The sequence below is a fragment of the Taudactylus pleione genome, unplaced genomic scaffold, assembly GCF_031769625.1.
Source record: "Taudactylus pleione unplaced genomic scaffold, aTauple2 ptg001108l, whole genome shotgun sequence".
NCBI classification, from domain to species: domain Eukaryota; kingdom Metazoa; phylum Chordata; class Amphibia; order Anura; family Myobatrachidae; genus Taudactylus; species Taudactylus pleione.
In genome coordinates, this window is record NW_028285509.1 from 107,055 (window position 1) to 126,115 (window position 19,061).

A 19,061-nucleotide genomic window follows, 5' to 3' on the forward strand; every position below is an offset into this window, starting at 1 on the left:
ATCGGTGTCTCTTCTATCAGATTATGCCTTACTGACATATCACACTCTAATCCAACACTGTTGGATAATCAACTTCAAGAAGTTGAATCTCAGTCTGTCCCAGAAACTTCTGTTTCTGGGCATGATATTGGATACGAAATCACAGAGGACTTTTCTTCCAACAGACAAGGCCAGGGATATCCGGTTATTGGTTCAACTGGTCCTCAAACCAAAGAAGGTGTCAATGCTTCTTTGTCTGCATCTCTTGGGGAAGATGGTAGCTGCTTTCGAAGCGCTACAGATTGTTTCAGCTGGACCTGCTAACACAGGGGTCAGGGTCTCATCTGCTTCTACATTGACAGATCCGTCTGAGCCCGGTTACCAGAGTAGCCCTTCTGTGGTGGACACGATCCAACAATCTGTTAGCGGGCAGAAGATTTGGAGTGTGGGACTGGATCATCGTAACAACGGATGCCAGCTTTCGAGGATGGGGAGCAGTAGTCCTCGATTATTACTTTCAGGGTCGATGGTCCCCTCTAGAACAGTAGTGGCCCATAAATGTATTGGAACTCAGGGCGATTTACAATGCTCTGATAGAGACAACAGAGTTTTTAAAGACTCGTCCAGTAAGAGTTCAGTCCGACAATGCGACGGCCATCGCTTACATCAACCACCAAGGAGGGACTCGGAGTCGCATGGCTATGCGAGAAGTAACTCAGATCCTCCGGTGGGCCGAGAACCAGTCAGAATGGCAGCTTCATCCAGACGTGTTCAACGCGCTGATACGTCGATGGGGATGTCCTCAGGTGGACCTCATGGCGTCATGATTGAATCGTCAGCTCCCATTATACGTGTCAAGTCGAGATCAGCAGGCGGAAGCAGTAAACGCTCTGACAAGTCCGTGGATCTATGACTTTGTTTACCTTTTTCCTCCGATTCCGCTTCTTCCTCGTTTTTTAAAAAGGATAAAACAAGAGACAGCCTCTGTAATTCTCGTGGCTCCAAACTGGCCTTGGAGAAGTTGTTGGACGATCAGTGGCCCCTTCCTCTGCGCCCGGATCTTCTACAGCAGGGCCCTTTCATACACCACAACTTAGCGCAGCTGCGTTTAACGGGGTGGCTCTTGAAACCGATATTCTAAGACGCAAAGGCATCCCAGACGCGGTTATTCCCACCATGCTACGTGCCAGGAAGCCAGTTTCGGCTGCGCATTATCATCACAGCCGAAATTGGTCTTCATTCCTGAGGTGCAGATGTTTCTTCAAGCGGTCTTGCGCGTGCAGCCTCCTTTTGTACTTCCAATAGCTCCCTGGTACCTTAACTTGGTGCTTCTGTTTCTTCAGTCGCCCATGTTTGAACCTTTGGAGGAGGTTGATCTTAAGTACCTGTCTTGGAAGACGGTCCTCCTCTTGGCTCTCTCTTCGGCTCGTAGGGTTTCGGAATTGGGTGCTCTGTAATATAAGCCACCTTACCTTGTGTTTCATGCTGATAGGGCAGAACTCCGGACGGTAGCCGCCTTCCTTCCCAAGGTAGTGTCGGCTTTCCATATTAATCAGCCTATTGTGGTACCGTCGTTGGTGGAGGACTCTGGTGGTCCTTCTACCTTGGATGTGGTTAGGGCTCTCCAGATCTATGTTGCTAGGACAGCATCCCTCCGTAAGTCTGAGTCGCTTTTTGTCCTCTATGATGCTGTTCGCAGGGGTTGGTCAGCGTCTAAGCAGACTTTGGCACATTGGATCCGGCTGACTATTCATCAGGCTTATGTTAGTGCCGACCGTTGGCCTCCTTCGTCTATTTCGGCTCATTCCACACGTTCTGTGGGCGCGTCATGGGCGGCCAGTAGACGAGCCTCCACATCACAGTTGTGCCGTGCGGCCACTAGGTCTTCAGTTCACACGTTTGTCAGGTTTTCCAAATTTGATACGTTTGCTACGTTGGCATCCCGTTTTGGCCGCCTGGTTCTGCAGGCGCCGCTGAGCGCTCCCGCCCGTGGGGAAAACTTTGGGACGTCCCCAGCGTAAGCACCTTCAGTGTCCCCTAGTGGATGAAAGAGAAAATGGAATTTTTGGTACCTACCGGTAAATCCTTTTCTCTGATTCCACAGGGGACACTGGACGTCCACCTCTGCACTCTTAGCCTGCCTCTTCGGCTTGTTCCGTATGTTGTATGATCAGTTATTGTGTGTTCTTCGCTTGTTCTCCATCTCCTCTTGGCCTTCATTTTCTAAACTGAGGGCTGGTGGGGCATAGAGGGGGAGGTGCTTCACACTTGTAAATTATTTAAAGTGCCGGCTCCAGCTATCCAGCCTCTATACCCCTGCGTAAGCACCTCCAGTGTCCCCTGTGGAATCAGAGAAAAGGATTTACCAGTAGGTACCAAAATCCCATTTTCGTCTCCGGTGTCACATGATGCTCCCACGTTTCATCGCCTGTAACAATAGGCTGCAGATTTGCGCTCCCTCCTCATGGAACCCCGTCAAATGCACGAGCTGCAATCCCATCCTATTGGTTTTGTGAACTTCTGTGAGTTGCTTTTGGACCCAGCGTGAACCCTTTTTACTGTACCCCAGTTGCTTATGAATGATACTGTGCACAGCACCCACTGAGATGTTCAGTTCCTCACCAATATCACTATATTGCGTCTGTCCTCCTGAGTCAGACCTTTAATGCAGCGCAAATTGTGCCCTTTCCATGCAGAAATCTGATTACACTACGCACCTCAATGTCTCACCATGTTTCCGCCAGCTCCGCCATCTTGCAAATGATTTTGGACAGTATGACTGATATGAGGCGCAGTCTAATGGCCGTGAGTGGAAGCAGTGGGCTACCTGCTCTGGCCTGGCGGAAATGAAATGGAGAACATTACATATGTGAGAGGTCTTCTTCCCTTAGGTTCATTCCACATCAGATCACCCCAAGCAAAATTACATGTCCACCTTCCATCTTAGATTTTTACTATTTGTTTTAGTTGAGAGGATGTAAAAAACTTCTATTTCTGCCAAATATCTCATCTGTCTAACTGTTAGTTTCTCTGAAATATTGATTTTTCAATGTTTAAAACCAGTGGTCTCCAAACTTAACTGGGGTCTGAGCTACTTGAGAAAAATAAATCCTCTTCAAGAGCCACATTTTAATTTTGAAAGATAAAATCTGGCTAATTACCAAAGCCTCAAGTCACTCGGCCCCAGCCAGGTCCAGCCATCATGGCACTCACTGAGTGGTTAATGCAGTGTCCGACTGTATCAGGAGGGGGCTATTGTAGCCAAGAATGAAGTGTGCAGGAGCCGGGTTTAAGATGGCGGTCGCATTAGTCCCTGCAGCCACCAGACTCTGAAGACCAAAGGCAGCAAACTACAGCCCCTGAAGGAGTGGAAGCGGCTCCACGGGGCAATCGGGGAATCGCACACCCGGCTGCGACCAGAGAGCTTCCGCAGGAAATGTCCATGGTGTCCAGCGGAGGCTGAGACACTTCTGGCCCCGAAATTTAGCCAACTACCTCAACAGCATGACGGGGCCGTGGCTATGGAGGGCTCGCAGAGAGACCGGAGACCCGCATCTGAGGATTAGCAGGTGGTGTATCGCGAGTGGTCCAGATGTTTGAGTGGAAGGCTCATCTGAAGTGGGCTCAGGAGTGCCGCTAAGGGAGAGCTCACAGTCGGCCACGTCCCCCAAAGTACTCAGTCTCTTGTGAAGCGGCAGGGCTGCTGGCTGTGTCAATCACCTATTGCTACAAGGCAAGATAACGCCATAAGGCGTTCTCCTGCTGTTCTGGGTAAGAGCTCCGTGTTTCCAAGTTCAAGCTCTCTGCCAAGCTACCGTGCAGACCTGGTCCATTGCGAGGGATCAGGTGGGAACAGCCGACAAGAAACAGGAGGTGTGTCCGCAGTTAGTCAAACGCATACGCAGCAGAAGCGGTTCCAGGTGCCGACGTAGGAGCCTGAGTGTACCTAATAAGCGGTTCCAAACGCCGATGGTAGAGTTTGGTGGTGGCAGCATCGTTAAACGCCCACGGCGCAGTGGGTGGAGTCAGTGACAGGCGGTCACTGACGGTGAGTGGGAGTCCAAAAGCGCTAACCCGTGACCAGGGACGGCCTAGGCGAAAGGCGTCTGGTGGCATAGCGGTGGGATAATCCCAGGCGGCTTTTCGGTCACCCAACGAGAGAAGCCGAGTTACTCAGGAGAGGAGTAACTGCAGTTCAGGAGAACGCGCAGGATGGCTGATTACAGCAGAACGTCCAAGAATGATCTTGAGGTGGTGTGCCAGGAAAAGGGCATTCCACTCCCTTACAGTGCAACCGCAAGCAACATGAGGAAGGCACTCAGGGGCTGGGAGGAGTTGCATCAGACGGAGGTGGAAAGTGCAGCCAGCGTAACAATGGACACCCCTCAGAACGTGGTGAGAGCAACAAGTCCTGCCCCCTCTCACAGCAGTTATGTTTCTCAGCATTCCCCAGCATGGCAGGGATCCCTACGAATGGATACCCTAGCGGAGCGGCTAGCGGAATTGGGAGAAAAGGCACCGGAACAAGAACGTATGCTCATCATTCGGATGTGGCATGACGAGCGGGCACCACAGGCCGTGGCACCCCAAGCACCATTGCAGACTGCTGTACTGGGATCAGATTGTATACAGTTTGCCAAGTTTGCAGACAGTGATGGGGACATTGATGGACATTTGCAAGTATTTGAAAGGACTTGTAAACTACACAATTTACCCAAGCAGGAGTGGGTCAGACACCTGGTGCCCGCACTGCACGCAGAGGCCCTGGAGGCCTATCGAGGAGTGGCCACCGAGGACTGCGGTGACTATGACGAAGTCATAAGGGCCCTCCTACAGCGATACTTTGTCACTCCTGAGTCCTACAGGAAAAAGTTCCGGGACTTGCCCAAGAACCCTACCAGCACCCATGAGCAGTTCGCCACCCAGCTGAGGCAGTACGTGGTGAAGTGTGTGAAGGGATCTGGTGCCACTACCTGGGACGCACTGATTGATCTGCTATGCCAAGAGCAGTTCTACCGCAGCTACACCCCAGAGGTGAAGGAGTGGGTGCTAGACCGGGAGCCACCCAGCTTGAAGATGGCGGCCCAGTTAGCAGACAAGTATGTGGCAATTCGGCCACAAGGGCAGAAGCGCCCGACTAGTAGCCGACCCCAATGGACTGTACAACCAGGGGAACACCCCTCTTCTGCTCATCACCTCCCAAAGCGGGCATCCTCCATCCCGGGTGCTCTTGGCCAGCAATCGCCCCGCCCTGTCCCTGCAAATCATCAGAGACCACCGGGGCCCCGACTGGTCAAGAAGTGTTATGACTGTGGGAAAATCTGACATCTGAGGATGAACTGTCCCACACCCCAAGCACCCCAGACTGGTGCCCCAAATCCGAGTGCTGGAGCCCGGCTTGCTTGCCTGACCCCAAAGAGACTGTTCCTACTCCAGCCAGTCCAATGGAGTGTGTGGAGAATCAGGTGGACTCTACGGAAAGAGTCACCTGCATGGCCAAGGGGCCACCCCAAAACATGTGGTGGCATCTGCAGACGGTTCAAGTGGGGCCCCTGCAGGGACAAGGATTAAGAGACTCTGGGGCCTCAATCACTGCTGTGAGTCCCTACCTTATTGATCTTGCTACAGTACTGCCAGGTCGCACTGCCAAAGTGACCGTGGCAGGTGGAATGGAGCGAGAGGTACCTGTGGCGAGAGTCTACCTGGACTGGGGAGCTGGCCCATAGTTGAGGGATGTTGCTGTCATGGATGGCCTTCCAACTGATGTGGTCCTGGGGAATGACCTTGGTGGTGAAATCGTTACCACGTTTGCTGACGCAATCGCCCTAGTCAAGTTTCCAGATCACAGTCTACATCAACTGCACCAGAACAGCCCAGCCCAGAGGAAAAGACCACAGCGGCTAGACAACTGCCAGCGCAGCTTACCACAGCATCAACCAGCCCAGAGGAAAAGATTACAGCGGCTAGATCAGCACATCTACCCAGCATGCCTTTTGCCTCTGGTATGCCTACGTCCCCTAGCAACGCAGAGGATGTTAGTTCCGGCTCGTGAGGGTGCCCAGTGATGCTCCTGTCCCTAGTGGTTTGCCAACTCCGGCGGTGAGTATGAATGACCACACTGACTCAACCAAATTGACCCTAGCGATCCCAACCCATATCCCCCTGTAGACTGTGCCTACTTAGAAGGAAGTGAGGGCCCCAGACAGGAGTTCAGGGAAGCTCAGCTTGCTGACCCACATCTGCAAGGCATATCATGCAAAGCTGGCAGTGGCCTTCCAGGGATAGCGGCAGTGAGTGTGACCTGGCGGGAAGGGTTAAGGTACAGGATAGCCAGGAAGGTAGAAGGGGATAGGCCAGTTAGGGAGCAAGGTCCCCTGCTTGTGCCAAGTAGATCGGGGAAGACACGCAGCCTACCCGTGGTGGATTCCGCACGGAGCTCAGAGGCTGGTGATCTGCCCGCCATCACTGTGGAACAGATAGCGGACAAGGTGGTGAGAGGAGACCTAGGTGATAGGGTAGGTTCCCCTAGTCATAGGTCATTGGAGGAGGATCGTAGGGCAGGTCTGACAGGTAGTACAGACAGATGCCAGGTGGAGATGACAGAAGTGCAGTGCCCAGGGTATAGAGTGGGGGGAGACAGTGGTAGGCCCAGACCAGCGGGGGTGGAGGCAACCGGAAACTGTCCCCGGCCCACAACCCCAAGACAGGTACTGACCTTAGAAACTGCCCTACGGGCAAGTTGTCCCTGACTGTAGTACTGTAGTGACACCCCTTACAGAGTTGACCAGGGAGGGACTCCCCAAGTCAGTGGACTGGATACCCGCTTGTGAGTTGGCATTCCAGTCATTGAAGGAGGCTCTGATACCAGCTCCAGTGCAGATGGCGCAATTTCAGGACCAGGACATTGTGGTACGAACTAATGCGTCATTGCACGGACTGGGAGAAGTACGGAGTCAGGAGGAGCCAGATGGGCAGGAGCACCCTTTAGCTTGTTTGAGCAGGATACTGCCATGGTGGGAGGTGGGGTATGCCACAATTGGAACACAGTGGTTGGCAATTGTTTGGGCATTGGACCACCTTCAGCACTGTGTGCGACTGGCCCCCCAAAAGGGAAACTGACAGACTGTTGTGGTGGAGCCTTGGACTTCAGTGTGACTATTTGGACATTGTGCACCGACAAGGAAAGGCCCACTGCAATATGGATGAACTGTCAAGGCCGGAGCCGAAGCCCCCCAGGTAGCTTCCCTGAACCCCCCAAGAGACTGCGGGACCAGGAGCCAAATCGTTGGGACATGGCCCTCTGGTGGCCCGCTTGAGGGGGGGGCGAGAAGTGTGGCCGGAGGCCAGCCACACAGGGGTAATGGCTGCCGCGACACTGAAGGGGTTAACCCCTGTGCTGCGGCGCCATTTTTAAATGGACAAAGGGGCGCTAGGCGCCATGTTAAAATGTATTACCGGTGCTCAGGAGGATTAACCCCTGATGGAGCCCCAGCAGTCCAGGACTGCAGGAATAAGGGAGCCCAGCACTGAGCACTGGGCACAGTATAAATAGCACAGATGTACATGTGGTTATAACACAAAATGTATTTAAAATGTATGTGCAGCACTGAGCCAGAACAGGAGGTCCTGGGCTGATGCTGGGCACAGGCACAAACGGTGAATGTATTTAAATGTATAATTTAAGTAAAGTGCACTTAACTGTGATGCTCTGGACAGCCAGGGGATCCAGAGTCCTCCGTGGGCTGCTGGAACCCCCAGCCCCTTCCAGAGGAGATAACATGTTCCCCTATACAGCCTCATGCCTGGAAGTGGTATGAGGAGGTGCATAGGGAGCTGGCTAAGGCAGCCAGCTAACCATTTCAGGCAGCTTCAAAATAGCTTCCCTTCCATGGCCAGGAAAGTGTGCCCGGGGACCCTGCTTTCCCACCTCTGGAGCTCATATTCAGGCAAAGGTGACTGGGCTGGTCCCTTAGCAGATTCCTGGAAGTATGGTTTTTTGGAAAACCTCCCCCGGCCCTAGACGAGCTGACTCCTGGGTGGTGACCAAAACACCAGGTAGTCTCAGGCTCAGGGGAGTAACCACTCCCCACTGTCCATAAGGGACAATGTTAAATGTGCATGTGGCCAGCACATGCACAGGTCATGCACTTAAGGTAATTGGTTGGAAACCACAGGGCAGACTTACTCCCTGTGGAAGTGTGTGTTAGAATGACATAAAAAGAGGGACTGTGAGCCCTGTATGTGTACAACCCTGTAACTTCTTTGAGGAGAAGAGCTGCTGATAAGGTTCCTGTATGTGGTACATCTTTGAAAATCCTTTGTGGAGAATTGCTGTTTGACTTCTGTGTGATATTCCCCTTCAGATGGAAGGGAGGGTCTTCTTTAAGATATTGAGCAAATAAACACCGTTTGCCTTTACCAATTGACTCAATCCTGCGACCAACAGAATTGTGCCAAAACGCTATTCCGTTCTCCTGCTGTTCTGGGTAAGAGCTCCGTGTCTCCAAGTTCAAGCTCTCTGCCAAGCTACCGTGCAGACCTGGTCCATTGCGAGGGATCAGGTGGGAACAGCCGACACCAAACAGGAGGTGTGTCCGCAGTTAGTCAAACGCATACGCAGCAGAAGCGGTTCCAGGTGCCGACATAGGAGCCTGAGTGTACCTAATAAGCGGTTCCAAACGCCGATGGTAGAGTTTGGTGGTGGCAGCATCGTTAAACGCCCACGGTGCAGTGTGCGGAGTCAGTGACAGGCGGTCACTGACGGTGAGTGGGAGTCCAAAAGCGCTAACCCGTGACCAGGGACGGCCTAGACGAAAGGCGTCCGGTCACAGCGAGCTACTAAAATTCCAACCGTGAGCTATCGGTAGCTCGTGAGCGATGGGTTGGCGACCACTATTCTCTAATCGCGGCTTATTTATTCCAGTTTGATTGAAGTATCACGGGTGTTTATTAATGAATCACCAAGAAATTTGGGATTCTAAGGTAACTTTTCCTCCCGAATCCAAAAATCTAAACAAGATTAATTTATCTGCCTTATGTTTCGAGTTACAGCTAAAATGCATCCGTTCTGGGACAGAATAAAAAAAAAGCTAGGTTAAATTAACATTACATATCCCAATTTTTTAGGTGCTTAACAAAGGTATACACTACTACCACAAGAAAATCAGCGTGATTATGACTATTTCATACATGGCTCAGTGTGGTCATATAGGACTTGTTATATCAACTGTCTGACGCCTCACTAATAAACATTACTGATGCATTATAGCAATAATTGTATTTAGTATTTGCATAAACTGGACAAAATCTACATGATTTTAGTACACAAAGCTAATGTCGGGTGCGCACTTATGCGTCCGTTAATGACACCCCGGACAGCGCATGATTGCCGTTACACGCTGCAGCAATTAATGGGGAACGGAACGATCATGGGATATTGGCAGGTTTGATGTGCAGCACATGTGACTGCGGGAGCACGCATATAACACACTACACCATTTGTCGTTCTGATTTGGCCAAATCTGAACGACATTGCTCCAGCGTGTTCCCAGATTAAGAGATGAGTAATCATTACAGACATCTAGTTTTAAATTAATTCTATGCTGCAGTATTGACTAAAAATCTGTTTTCCTAGATTGATTGATAAATAAAGCCAATATTTGTAGAGAGAATATAGAAATGTCTCTATGTCTGCTCATTATCAGTTGTATTATGTGCTCCGTAGCGCTCATGTCTCACTGTTCCCTCCTCAGATGGAGCCATCGCTTTGCTGCGAGTTCCTTTCATTCCTGAACCCGGGGACTCGGGCCGATGTAAAGAGCCAGGCCCTGGAGTATGTGCTTGGGGTGAGTGCGACACCTCAGGGGAGGAGGAGTCTGTGTGATTTGCCGGGATTACTACAAACTCTGCTGGACTTGACCTCTGACCTAGCGCCACCAATTGCCCAGGATTCTTATCGCATACTGGTGAATATGACCTCTGACCCATGCACTCACCTTGCTCTGCTAGACATCCCCACACTGATCCCTACGCTGATCGCTCGTCTGTGCGATCCTCAGTATATTTATGCTGACTCTGTCTGTACAGCGCTCTGCAATCTGAGCCGTGAGGAGGAGACCTGCCGTTCTGTGAATTCTGCCCTAAAACATTTGGGATTGAACCAACTTCTGGAAATGATATGTAGTCCCAAATACAATCCAGCAGCCAAACTAGACTATCTGGGGCCTCTCCTGTGTAATCTGACTCAGCTAGCAGAAGGCAGAGACTATGTACTGGACAGAACTAGGTGAGTTACTTCTAGATCAACAAACACTAGTGAGATCTGATCTGTTCAACTGCAGGAACTGCAACACACACCACATCTCAGCAGCAGGAAATCTGTACCTGGCACCCGTGACACATAATGGTATAAACAGCTCTTTCTTTTTCAGGGTCCATAGGGGGTCCACAGGGATCACCATGGGATGTGGTTGGAGTGATCCAGGCAACAAACAGTTAAGCTTTCAGCTCCCAGGATGCCTCGGGTCCTCCTCCACATAAACCATGGCTGCAGGCATTCAGTTTTTTGTTTGGTGCAGAAGGATCAGTTGCAACTTCTATACAGGGGACTGCTTAGCAGCACTACGCAACCTAATGGACGCCGATGCTGCTGCTCCGTCTACCTCCGCCAGCACCACAAAACCAGTAACCGGACTGGTGATTTCAGCGGGCACCAGCAGAGCTCCGCTAGCGGCGTTGCTGGGACCCAGGACTACGGCCTGGAACACGGAGATGCAGGTAAGGCACTTGCAGGATACCGCATGTGGCAGTCTGTACCTCTGGCGGTGGAGACCCGCCGGAGGTCGCTGTAGTGGGGCGACTGGTGTGACCACTCCCCCACCAAGACCACCAGGGTAATATTTGTCTAGCACCGGGGGAAGGTAGTAGCGGTTGCTATGGGACACCAGTGCACCCAGGGGTTAATGCAGCACAGGGGATTTAAGCTCTCCCCGGCAGCCCCTCCCCCAGCCCAGACGGCGATCCATCCAAGGTTTTCCTGCGTCTGGGTTACACCTCCTACCCTCCTCTGTATATGAGACGCCCAGCGACCACCTGTCAGTGCTCTGCTGAAGCTGCTGGTCTCAAGAGGGTTTGGGTCTGGTCTCCCTGTATACCTCTCCCCAGAGGTTATACAGTGCTCAAATCCTAGCAAACCTAGGGCCTCATTTACTAACGAGTTTTATCACCAAAACGAGTGATAAATGATGCTCCAGCCAATCAGCTCCCAGCTGTCAACTGTTAGAAAAATTACAGTGGGAGCTGATTGGCTGGAGCACCATTTATCATACATAGTGAAATTTATCACTCGTTTTGGTGATAAAACTCGTTAGTAAATGAGGCCCTTGTGTTTTAAGTAGTTGATTCAGAGCCCATTGTATGTGACTTATCCTAGCACTGCTGTGTTGCCTTTATTTTCTGTACTGTCAGGTATAACTATCACTGCTATTTCTCCTCAACCCTTTGCTACAAGTGTGGGGATTTTTTTTTTCTCTATTGTACTTCACATTTATTGATACTTGTTACATTTCCACTTATTTATTATGTCTAAGGGTAACCAGGAGGCTGAGGCCCCGGTGCTGGTTTCATGTAAAATCTGTTTGGTGGGCTTGTCCCCTCAGGATTTTATACAGGGTGGTTTGTGTGCTATTTGTTATACAGAACCACCTCACCAGTCCAGTCTACGAGCCCCTGTACAGGAGCCACCCGTGTGCCCTGCGGCCTGGGTATCCAAAGCTTTTGAAGAATGGACGGGGGCATTGGAAGACACTCTACCAGATGCTACCAGAGAACAGCTGACATACAGTATATCTCCGAGAAGCTGCAATAGATGCTGGACTCCTGCCTTCTAAAGCATCGGCAGCTTTGGTTGTTGCTCGTGGCGCCCTTTGGTTAAGGTCCTGGAAAGCAGATGCAGGATCCAAAAAGGCTCTGGAATCCCTGCCTTTTTATAGAAACATAGTATTTGGAGCAGAATTGGATAAGATAGTGGCTACTCTGGCAGCCTCAATATCTGGCGGTCTGCCATCAACCACTACATGAAAACCTAGGCATTCCTCTTTTCGGTCCTTTCGCCCTCAGGGAAGAACAAAGGGACAGCCTTTCTCCAGACAGTTTAGTTCTCGCAGGACCACCAAGCCGCAAACTAAGAGGTCTTGGGTGGTCAGACATCCAGCTTCCAAGCCAGACGACAAACCCTCTGCCTGATGGGGCGGGACTCCTTCTGGGGTACCCAGGGTGGGAGGCCGACTTCTTCAATTTGCGGACTCCTGGTATCAAACGACAAGAGACGCCTGGGTCTGAGAAGTGGTCTCTCAAGCGTATGCCCTCACCTTCCGGAGGCGTCCTTCCCAGAAGTTTTTTTTTGTACAACTCCCCCATCAAACTCTATCAAGGCCCTCCAGGAGGCCATTTACACCCTGTTGCATGCAGGGGTGATAATCCCAGTTCCTGTGGTTCAACAAGGAAGGGGTTATTATTCTAATCTGTTTTTTTATTCAGAAACCAAAAGGGTCTCATCACTCTATTCTAAAACTGAAAATCCTCAACAAGTTTATCCATGTAACCAAGTTCCATATGGAGACTCTTCTGTCAATTGTTCTGGCAATGGAACCTGGGGATTTTATGGCTTCCCTTGACATTCAGGATGCGTATCTGCATTTGGCCATCCCACCAACAATTTCTACGGTTTGCTGTTCTGCAGCAACATTGCCAATTTCAGGCACTTCCCTTTGGTCTGTCAATGGCCCCTCGGGTCTTCACCAAAATAATGGCAGTTATGACAGCCCACCTCAGAAGTCAGGGAGTCAGATTACTGCCATACTTGGACCTGATATTGGCACAGTCTCCAGCTGTTTTACAACGCCATCTCCAACTGCCCATTGCCTGTCTAAAGATGCATGGCTGGGTCATCAATTGGAATAAGTCCTCCCTTTCTCCAATACAGCGGATTGTACCTCTGGGGGCACTCCTGGATTCTCAGGCACAAAGGGTGTTTCTGCCAAGGGATAAGATTTCGGCCCTATTATTGCGAGTGCGCAAATTGCTATGCATGCGAAGGGTATCCATTCTCTCAGTGATGCAGGTCCTGGGGTCAATGGTATCCACCTTTTAACATGGTGGAATAAGCACAGTTCCACTCCAGGCCTCTGCAACAATTGACTCTCTCCCGGTGGAACGGGCAGCATCATCTAATACAGTCCCAGAGGATCCTTCTCACTCCAGAGGTCCGGCTTTCTCTCTCATGGTGGCTACAAAAGTCGCCCATTCTGTATTCCAAGTTGGGTGCTCCTTACCACGGACGCCAATCTTCGCAGATGGGGGGCGGTGACAGGTCATTATACTTTCAGGGAAGATGGACAACTTGGGAAGTCATCTGTCCATAAACATCCTGGAGCTTTGTGCAGTATGCGAAGCGCTCATTCTGACACAGGACCTCCTCCAAGGCAGGCCGGTCCAAATGCAGTCCGACAACACGACCACAGTAGCCTACCTCAATCATAAGGGAGGCATGCAAAGTCAGGCAGCCATGAGGGAAGTGGCAAACATTCTGATCTGGGTAGAACGTCATCTTCCGGCAATATTCATCCCGACAGTCCTCAACTGGGAAGCGGACTTCCTAAGTCGTCAGGATATACACACCGGAGAATAGTCTTTCAACTCCTGGTGAACAAATGGAGCCTACCAGATGTAGACCTCATGGCCTCACGTCACAACTATAGGGTCCCCGGTATGGGTCCAGAACCAGAGACCCCTCAGCCACCTTCATGGACGCGGTGGTAGTGAGGTGGGACTTCAAGCTGGCGTATCTCTTTCCTCCGATTTCCCTCCTTCCAAGGGTCCTCAGGAAATTCAAGCAGGAAGGCTGCACAGTAATACTGGTAGCTCCTGCTTGTCCCAGGCACCTTTGCTTCACTGATCTATGAAGTCTTTCTATAGACACTCTGTTCCTTATTCCTCTATGGCCGGATCTGTTAGCGCAGGGTCCCTGCTTGCATCCGGACCTACCTCGTCTGTCTTTGACGGCGTGGCTCTTGAGTCTTCCATCTTAAGAGCCAAAGATTTCTCCAGCTCTGTGATTCAGACAATCTTTAGGGCACGAAAGCCTTCCTCTGCCCGCATCTATTATAGAGTTTGGCACTTCTTTGGCCAATGGTGTTCCCACAGAGAGTATGACCCTATGGTTTTTGGGGTTTCCAGGGTACTTGCTTTTCTTCAATGTCCATAGGGCACCACAGGGAGACATTGGGGTATAGGTGGGACCTGGAGGACCGGACACCAACCGCAAAGCTTTTCAATCCCAGGATGCTCGGTCCTTCCCCCTGTACCCCGCCCACAGCATGAGGGCACTTCAGTTTTGTTGCTGTCCGGCAGGAGCTGGACCACCATTATAACAGAGGGCTGCATTAAACAACCCAAGCTTTAATTTTATGATATAATTTACTTTTTGCCAAACGGGCGAGCAGCATCAGACTGTCCTCCGGACATCTGTACTGCCGCCACATCACCCCTCCGCTGCGCCGTGACACCAAGCCTGTGCTAGGTACCCCCGGCAGGGCTCCGAGGGGGACTAGCTAGCAGACTCCCCAAACTGCAGCCCGTAATCCAGGAGACAGGTCAGGCGGAACACCCTGTCTTAGTGCAGTCTTGTCTCCTGAGACCGGAGGCCCTGATGTGGACACTGGCTAGTCCACTACTCCACTAGACCACCGGCGCATAATGATACTGGCACAGAGGCATATTATAAAGGCCATGGGACCTGGTGGTTAACGTCAGCCAGGGGATAAGTCGCTCTCCCTGCAGCCCCTCCCCCAGCTCAAGGCGCCTTTCCACTGCGGTCTTGGTGTTCCCTGAGCTTCTCCTCCCTCACCCTCCGCCCCCTCAGAGACGCATGGCTGCCATTTTAGGCAGGCAAGTCTCCGGGAAATGCTGGGTCCAGTTTCCCTGTATACCTCTCCCACGGGCCTGGTTATACAGCGTTGTATCCTACAAGTCACTGCGGTCTGTGTAGTTGATTTTAGTGCCCATTGCAGACATGTAATGATTTTTTCTGCGTTTGTATGTGACTTGTACTAGCGCTAATCGCTATTTTCTATACTGTCAGTTTATACCTGTCTCTTTTTTCTACTATACCCTGACATACTAAGGTATTGAGGGTTCATTGTACCTCACATCTGCTATTTAAGTGTGAAAACTTTCACATACTATATAGTGCGGTTGCACGCTACACTGTGTCATATATAGCGTGGTTGCTCACTACATTGTGCCATATTACACATACTGCAAGGTGTTCATTGCACTGTATCATACTGTGTATTCTATTATTCTCGTGACTGTGTCCGGCAGAGGAAAGAATAACAAACAGCCTGATGCTGCTCCTCCTACTCTGATAGCCTGTAAGTTCCGCTCTGCGGACCTCATTCAGGATGGTCTCTGTATTGTTACACAGCCCCAGGTCCATCAGCCCCGGTGTCTCTCCCTCAGGACCCACCCTGGGCTGCCTTTTCACAAAGTCTGGCAAAACTTGTGGACCAGGTAGTAGTCCCCGTGGTAGCTCCCCCTATGGGATGGCCACAGTAGGAGGTACCCCCTGCAAATCCTTTGCCTCCCCCATGTACCTCAGTACAGAGTTTGGCTAATACCTCTATGGTTTTTCAGAAGATACTGCAAAAAGATAAACCTTTACCTACTAAGCCTAAGACGCAGATCTCTCTCACTCTGACTCCGTCTCTGGAGAAGAGGAGCCACCCTCTAAACTAAATATACCCTCTCTTGTGAGAGCTGTTAAAACTATTCTGCAAATAGAGGAGGATGATCCCGCTCCTAAGAAAAAACATGCACTTTTTAAGCGACAAATGGTCATTTTACCAGAGTTTCCTCACTCTGACCAGCTATCTGATAACGAGTGAAGCTTGAATATGCCTGGTAAAAGTTTCAAATTCCAAAACGGTTCAGTTCCTCTTACCCGCTTCCAGCTACTGAAGTTCCCACAACGGTGTATTCTCATCTGGTTAAAAATGCCACCTTGCCCATATATACTGCAACCTCCTTGAAGGAGATCACAGATGGACGTATAAAAGCTTGTCATAAATCTATATACTCTCTTACAGGCGATATTACGCGTTCTGGTAGGGCTATGGCCTGGGTGGCAAAAGCCATTGAGAGTTGGGCAGAGGCCCTAGAAGAGACTTTTCTCCCTGATGCTTCGAAGGCAACAGCTGTCCTATATATCTTACATTAGAGATGCAGCCTCCTTCTTAGGTGAAGCAGCTATGGATACGGCTCTACTGGCCTCCAGGATATCAGCCACTTCGGTAGTGGTGCGCCATATTCTTTGGTTACATTCCTGGAAAGCGGATTCGGAATCAAAATGGGCTCTGGAGTCTTTACCTTATGCGGGAAACATCCTATTTGGCCCAGAATTGGATAAAATTGTGACTACTTTGGTGACTAACTAGATGACGTTCCTGCCCTCTGCATATAATCTAATAAAAGGCGTAGACGTCATCCGTTCGGTCCTTTCACCCTCAAGGCAAAGCCAACAGTCAGTCCTTTCCACGACAACAGACGTCAGCCAAGGCCTCCAAGCCTAGGGCCAAACAAGCCTGGGCTTCGAGACGTCCACCTGCCAAGTCTGAGGACAAGCCTGAAGCCTGACTGGGCGGTACTACCCAAACCACGTCAGATGCCTGGGTAAGAGAAGTGGTCTCCCATGGATACGCCCTCTCCTTCCTGAGATGACCCCCCCAACAGTTCTTTTGCACAGGACCTCCATTGGACTCAACCAAGGCCCTGCTGCTCCAAAAAGCCATTCAGTCCTTACTGAATTTCAGGAGTAATAATTCAGGTCCCCTCCACACAACGGCGCAAAGGCTATTATTCTACCCTTTTCTTAGTTCAGAAGCCCAATGAGTCTCATCGGCCTATCCTCAACCTCAAGTCTATGAACAAGTTTATCAGGGTGCCCAGGTTTCGTATGGAAACCCTCCGTTCTATGATCCTAACTATGGAGCCTAGAGATTTTATGGTATCCCTAGATATTCAGGGCGCTTACCTACATGTACCTATAGCGCCCTCTCATCAACAATATCTCCGGGTTGATACTCTGCAGCAACATTACCAATTACTGGCTCTGCCGTTTGGCCTCTCAACTGCCTCTCGGGTCTTTACCAAGATCACGGCAGTTATGGTGGTCTTTCTTCGTCATCAAGGGATCAGACTGCTCCTGTACTTAGACGATCTCTTGCTGTTGGCAAGCTCCTCAGAGACACTACACAGCCATCTGCAGGCTTCCATTGCCTTTCCACAAATGCATGGGTGGCTGATCAACTGGAAAAAGTCTTCCCTGACACCCTCTCAAAGGATGGTACATTTTGGAACTCTCCTGGACTCTCGAGTTCAGAGACCCCTTCCTAACGGCGGACAAGATTTTAGCACCACAGCACAGAACGCAGACTGCTTCACAATCGCAGAGTGTCAATTCAGTCTGCAATGCAGGCCTTGGGATCAATGGTGTCCACCTTCGACATGGTGGAGTTCACCCAGTTTCACTCCAGGCCCCTCCAACACCTAATCCTCTCCAGGTGGAATGGGCTACCCCATCTGCCCAAATCCCAGGTGATGAGCCTCCCACAGAGGTTCGCTTTTCGCTAGCCTGGTGGCTACAGACTTCCCATTTGAACCAGGGTCCCTTTTGGATCCTGGACTGGGCTCTCCTCACCACGGACGCAAGCCTCCGCGGGAGGGGCACAGTAACCGGCCAGCACTCCTTCCAGGGTTGATAGTCCCCAGTCGAGGCAGTGTTGCAAATCAACATCCTTGAACTTCGTCCCATCTACAGAGCTCTCACTCTGGCTCAGAATATTCTGAAAAACAGGCCAGTACAAGTACAGTCTGACAACGCCACGGCTCAATCACCAAGGGGGCACTCCAAGCCAGTCAACAAAGACAGAAGTGTCCCGCATTCTCACCTGGGCCGAACGCAATCTCCCAGCCACCTCCGCAGTGTTCATCCCGGGGATTCTCAATTGGGAGGCAAATTTCCTCAGCTGTCACGACATGCATGCAGGAGAATGGTCTCTACATCCAGAAGTCTTTCAGCTTCTAGTGGACAAATGGAGTCTTCCGGAGGTGGATCTCATGGCTTCCAGACACAACAACAAACTTCCAATTTATGGAGCCAGAACAAAGGACTCTTACACGGCCTTCGTGGACGCGTTGACAGTGAAATGGAACTTCCATTTAGCATATCTCTTCCTTCCAGTATCACTGCTTCCTCGAGTTCAGACAGGAGGGAGGTGCAGTCTTGTTAATAGCTCCGGTCTGGCCCAGACGTCACTGGTACTCCGATCTTCAAAGGCTCTCTATAGACGTTCCTTTTCAGCTTCCTCTATGAGTAGACCTGTTGTCTCAGTGTCCGTGTATACATCCGGACCTAGCCCGTCTGTCTTTAACTGCTTGGCTCTTGAGACATCCATCCTAACGGCTAAGTGTTTATCCAGCTTTGTGGTTCAAACCATGCTAAAAGCACGTAAGACAGACGGGCTAGGTCCGGATGTATACACGGACACTGAGACAACAGGTCTACTCATGGAGGAAGCTGAAAAGGAACGTCTATAGAGAGCGTTGTAAACCAGCCTCAGCCAGGATTTACCACAGAATATGGCATACAAATTTCCAATGGTGTGCTCCAAGAAACTATGACCCTCAGGTCTTTTAAGGTTTCTAGAATTCTTGCCTTTCTTCAAGCTTGATTGGATCTAGGCCTCTGCCTAGCATCTCTGAAGGTGCAGGTCTCTTCTTTGTCTATCTGGTTTTAGCACAGAATTGCTCCTGGGAAGCCCGGTGTGGCGACTCAGCTGAAGGTATGCAAGGCAGCCACGTGGTCCTCTGTCCACACCTTTCTTCGGTTTTATGCTTTTGATACATTTGCCTCTCAGGATGCTTCCTTTGGTCGTAGGGTTCTCTTATCAGCTCAGGAGCGTTCCCGACATTGAACAACTGCTTTGGGACATCCCCAATGTCTCCCTGTGGAGCCCTATGGACCC

At 50.7% G+C, this 19,061-nt stretch overlaps 1 protein-coding gene across 1 annotated transcript in view; it reads left to right on the plus strand.

The window, feature by feature from the left end:
• Nucleotides 1-19,061, plus strand: part of HGH1 (HGH1 cochaperone) — a 219,453-nt gene that overhangs the window by 28,143 nt on the left and 172,249 nt on the right. The window contains exon 2 of the mRNA XM_088461833.1: nucleotides 9,732-10,264. Coding sequence (XP_088317959.1) covers nucleotides 9,732-10,264 — 533 coding nt within the window. The remainder of the gene's footprint in view (nucleotides 1-9,731; nucleotides 10,265-19,061) is intronic.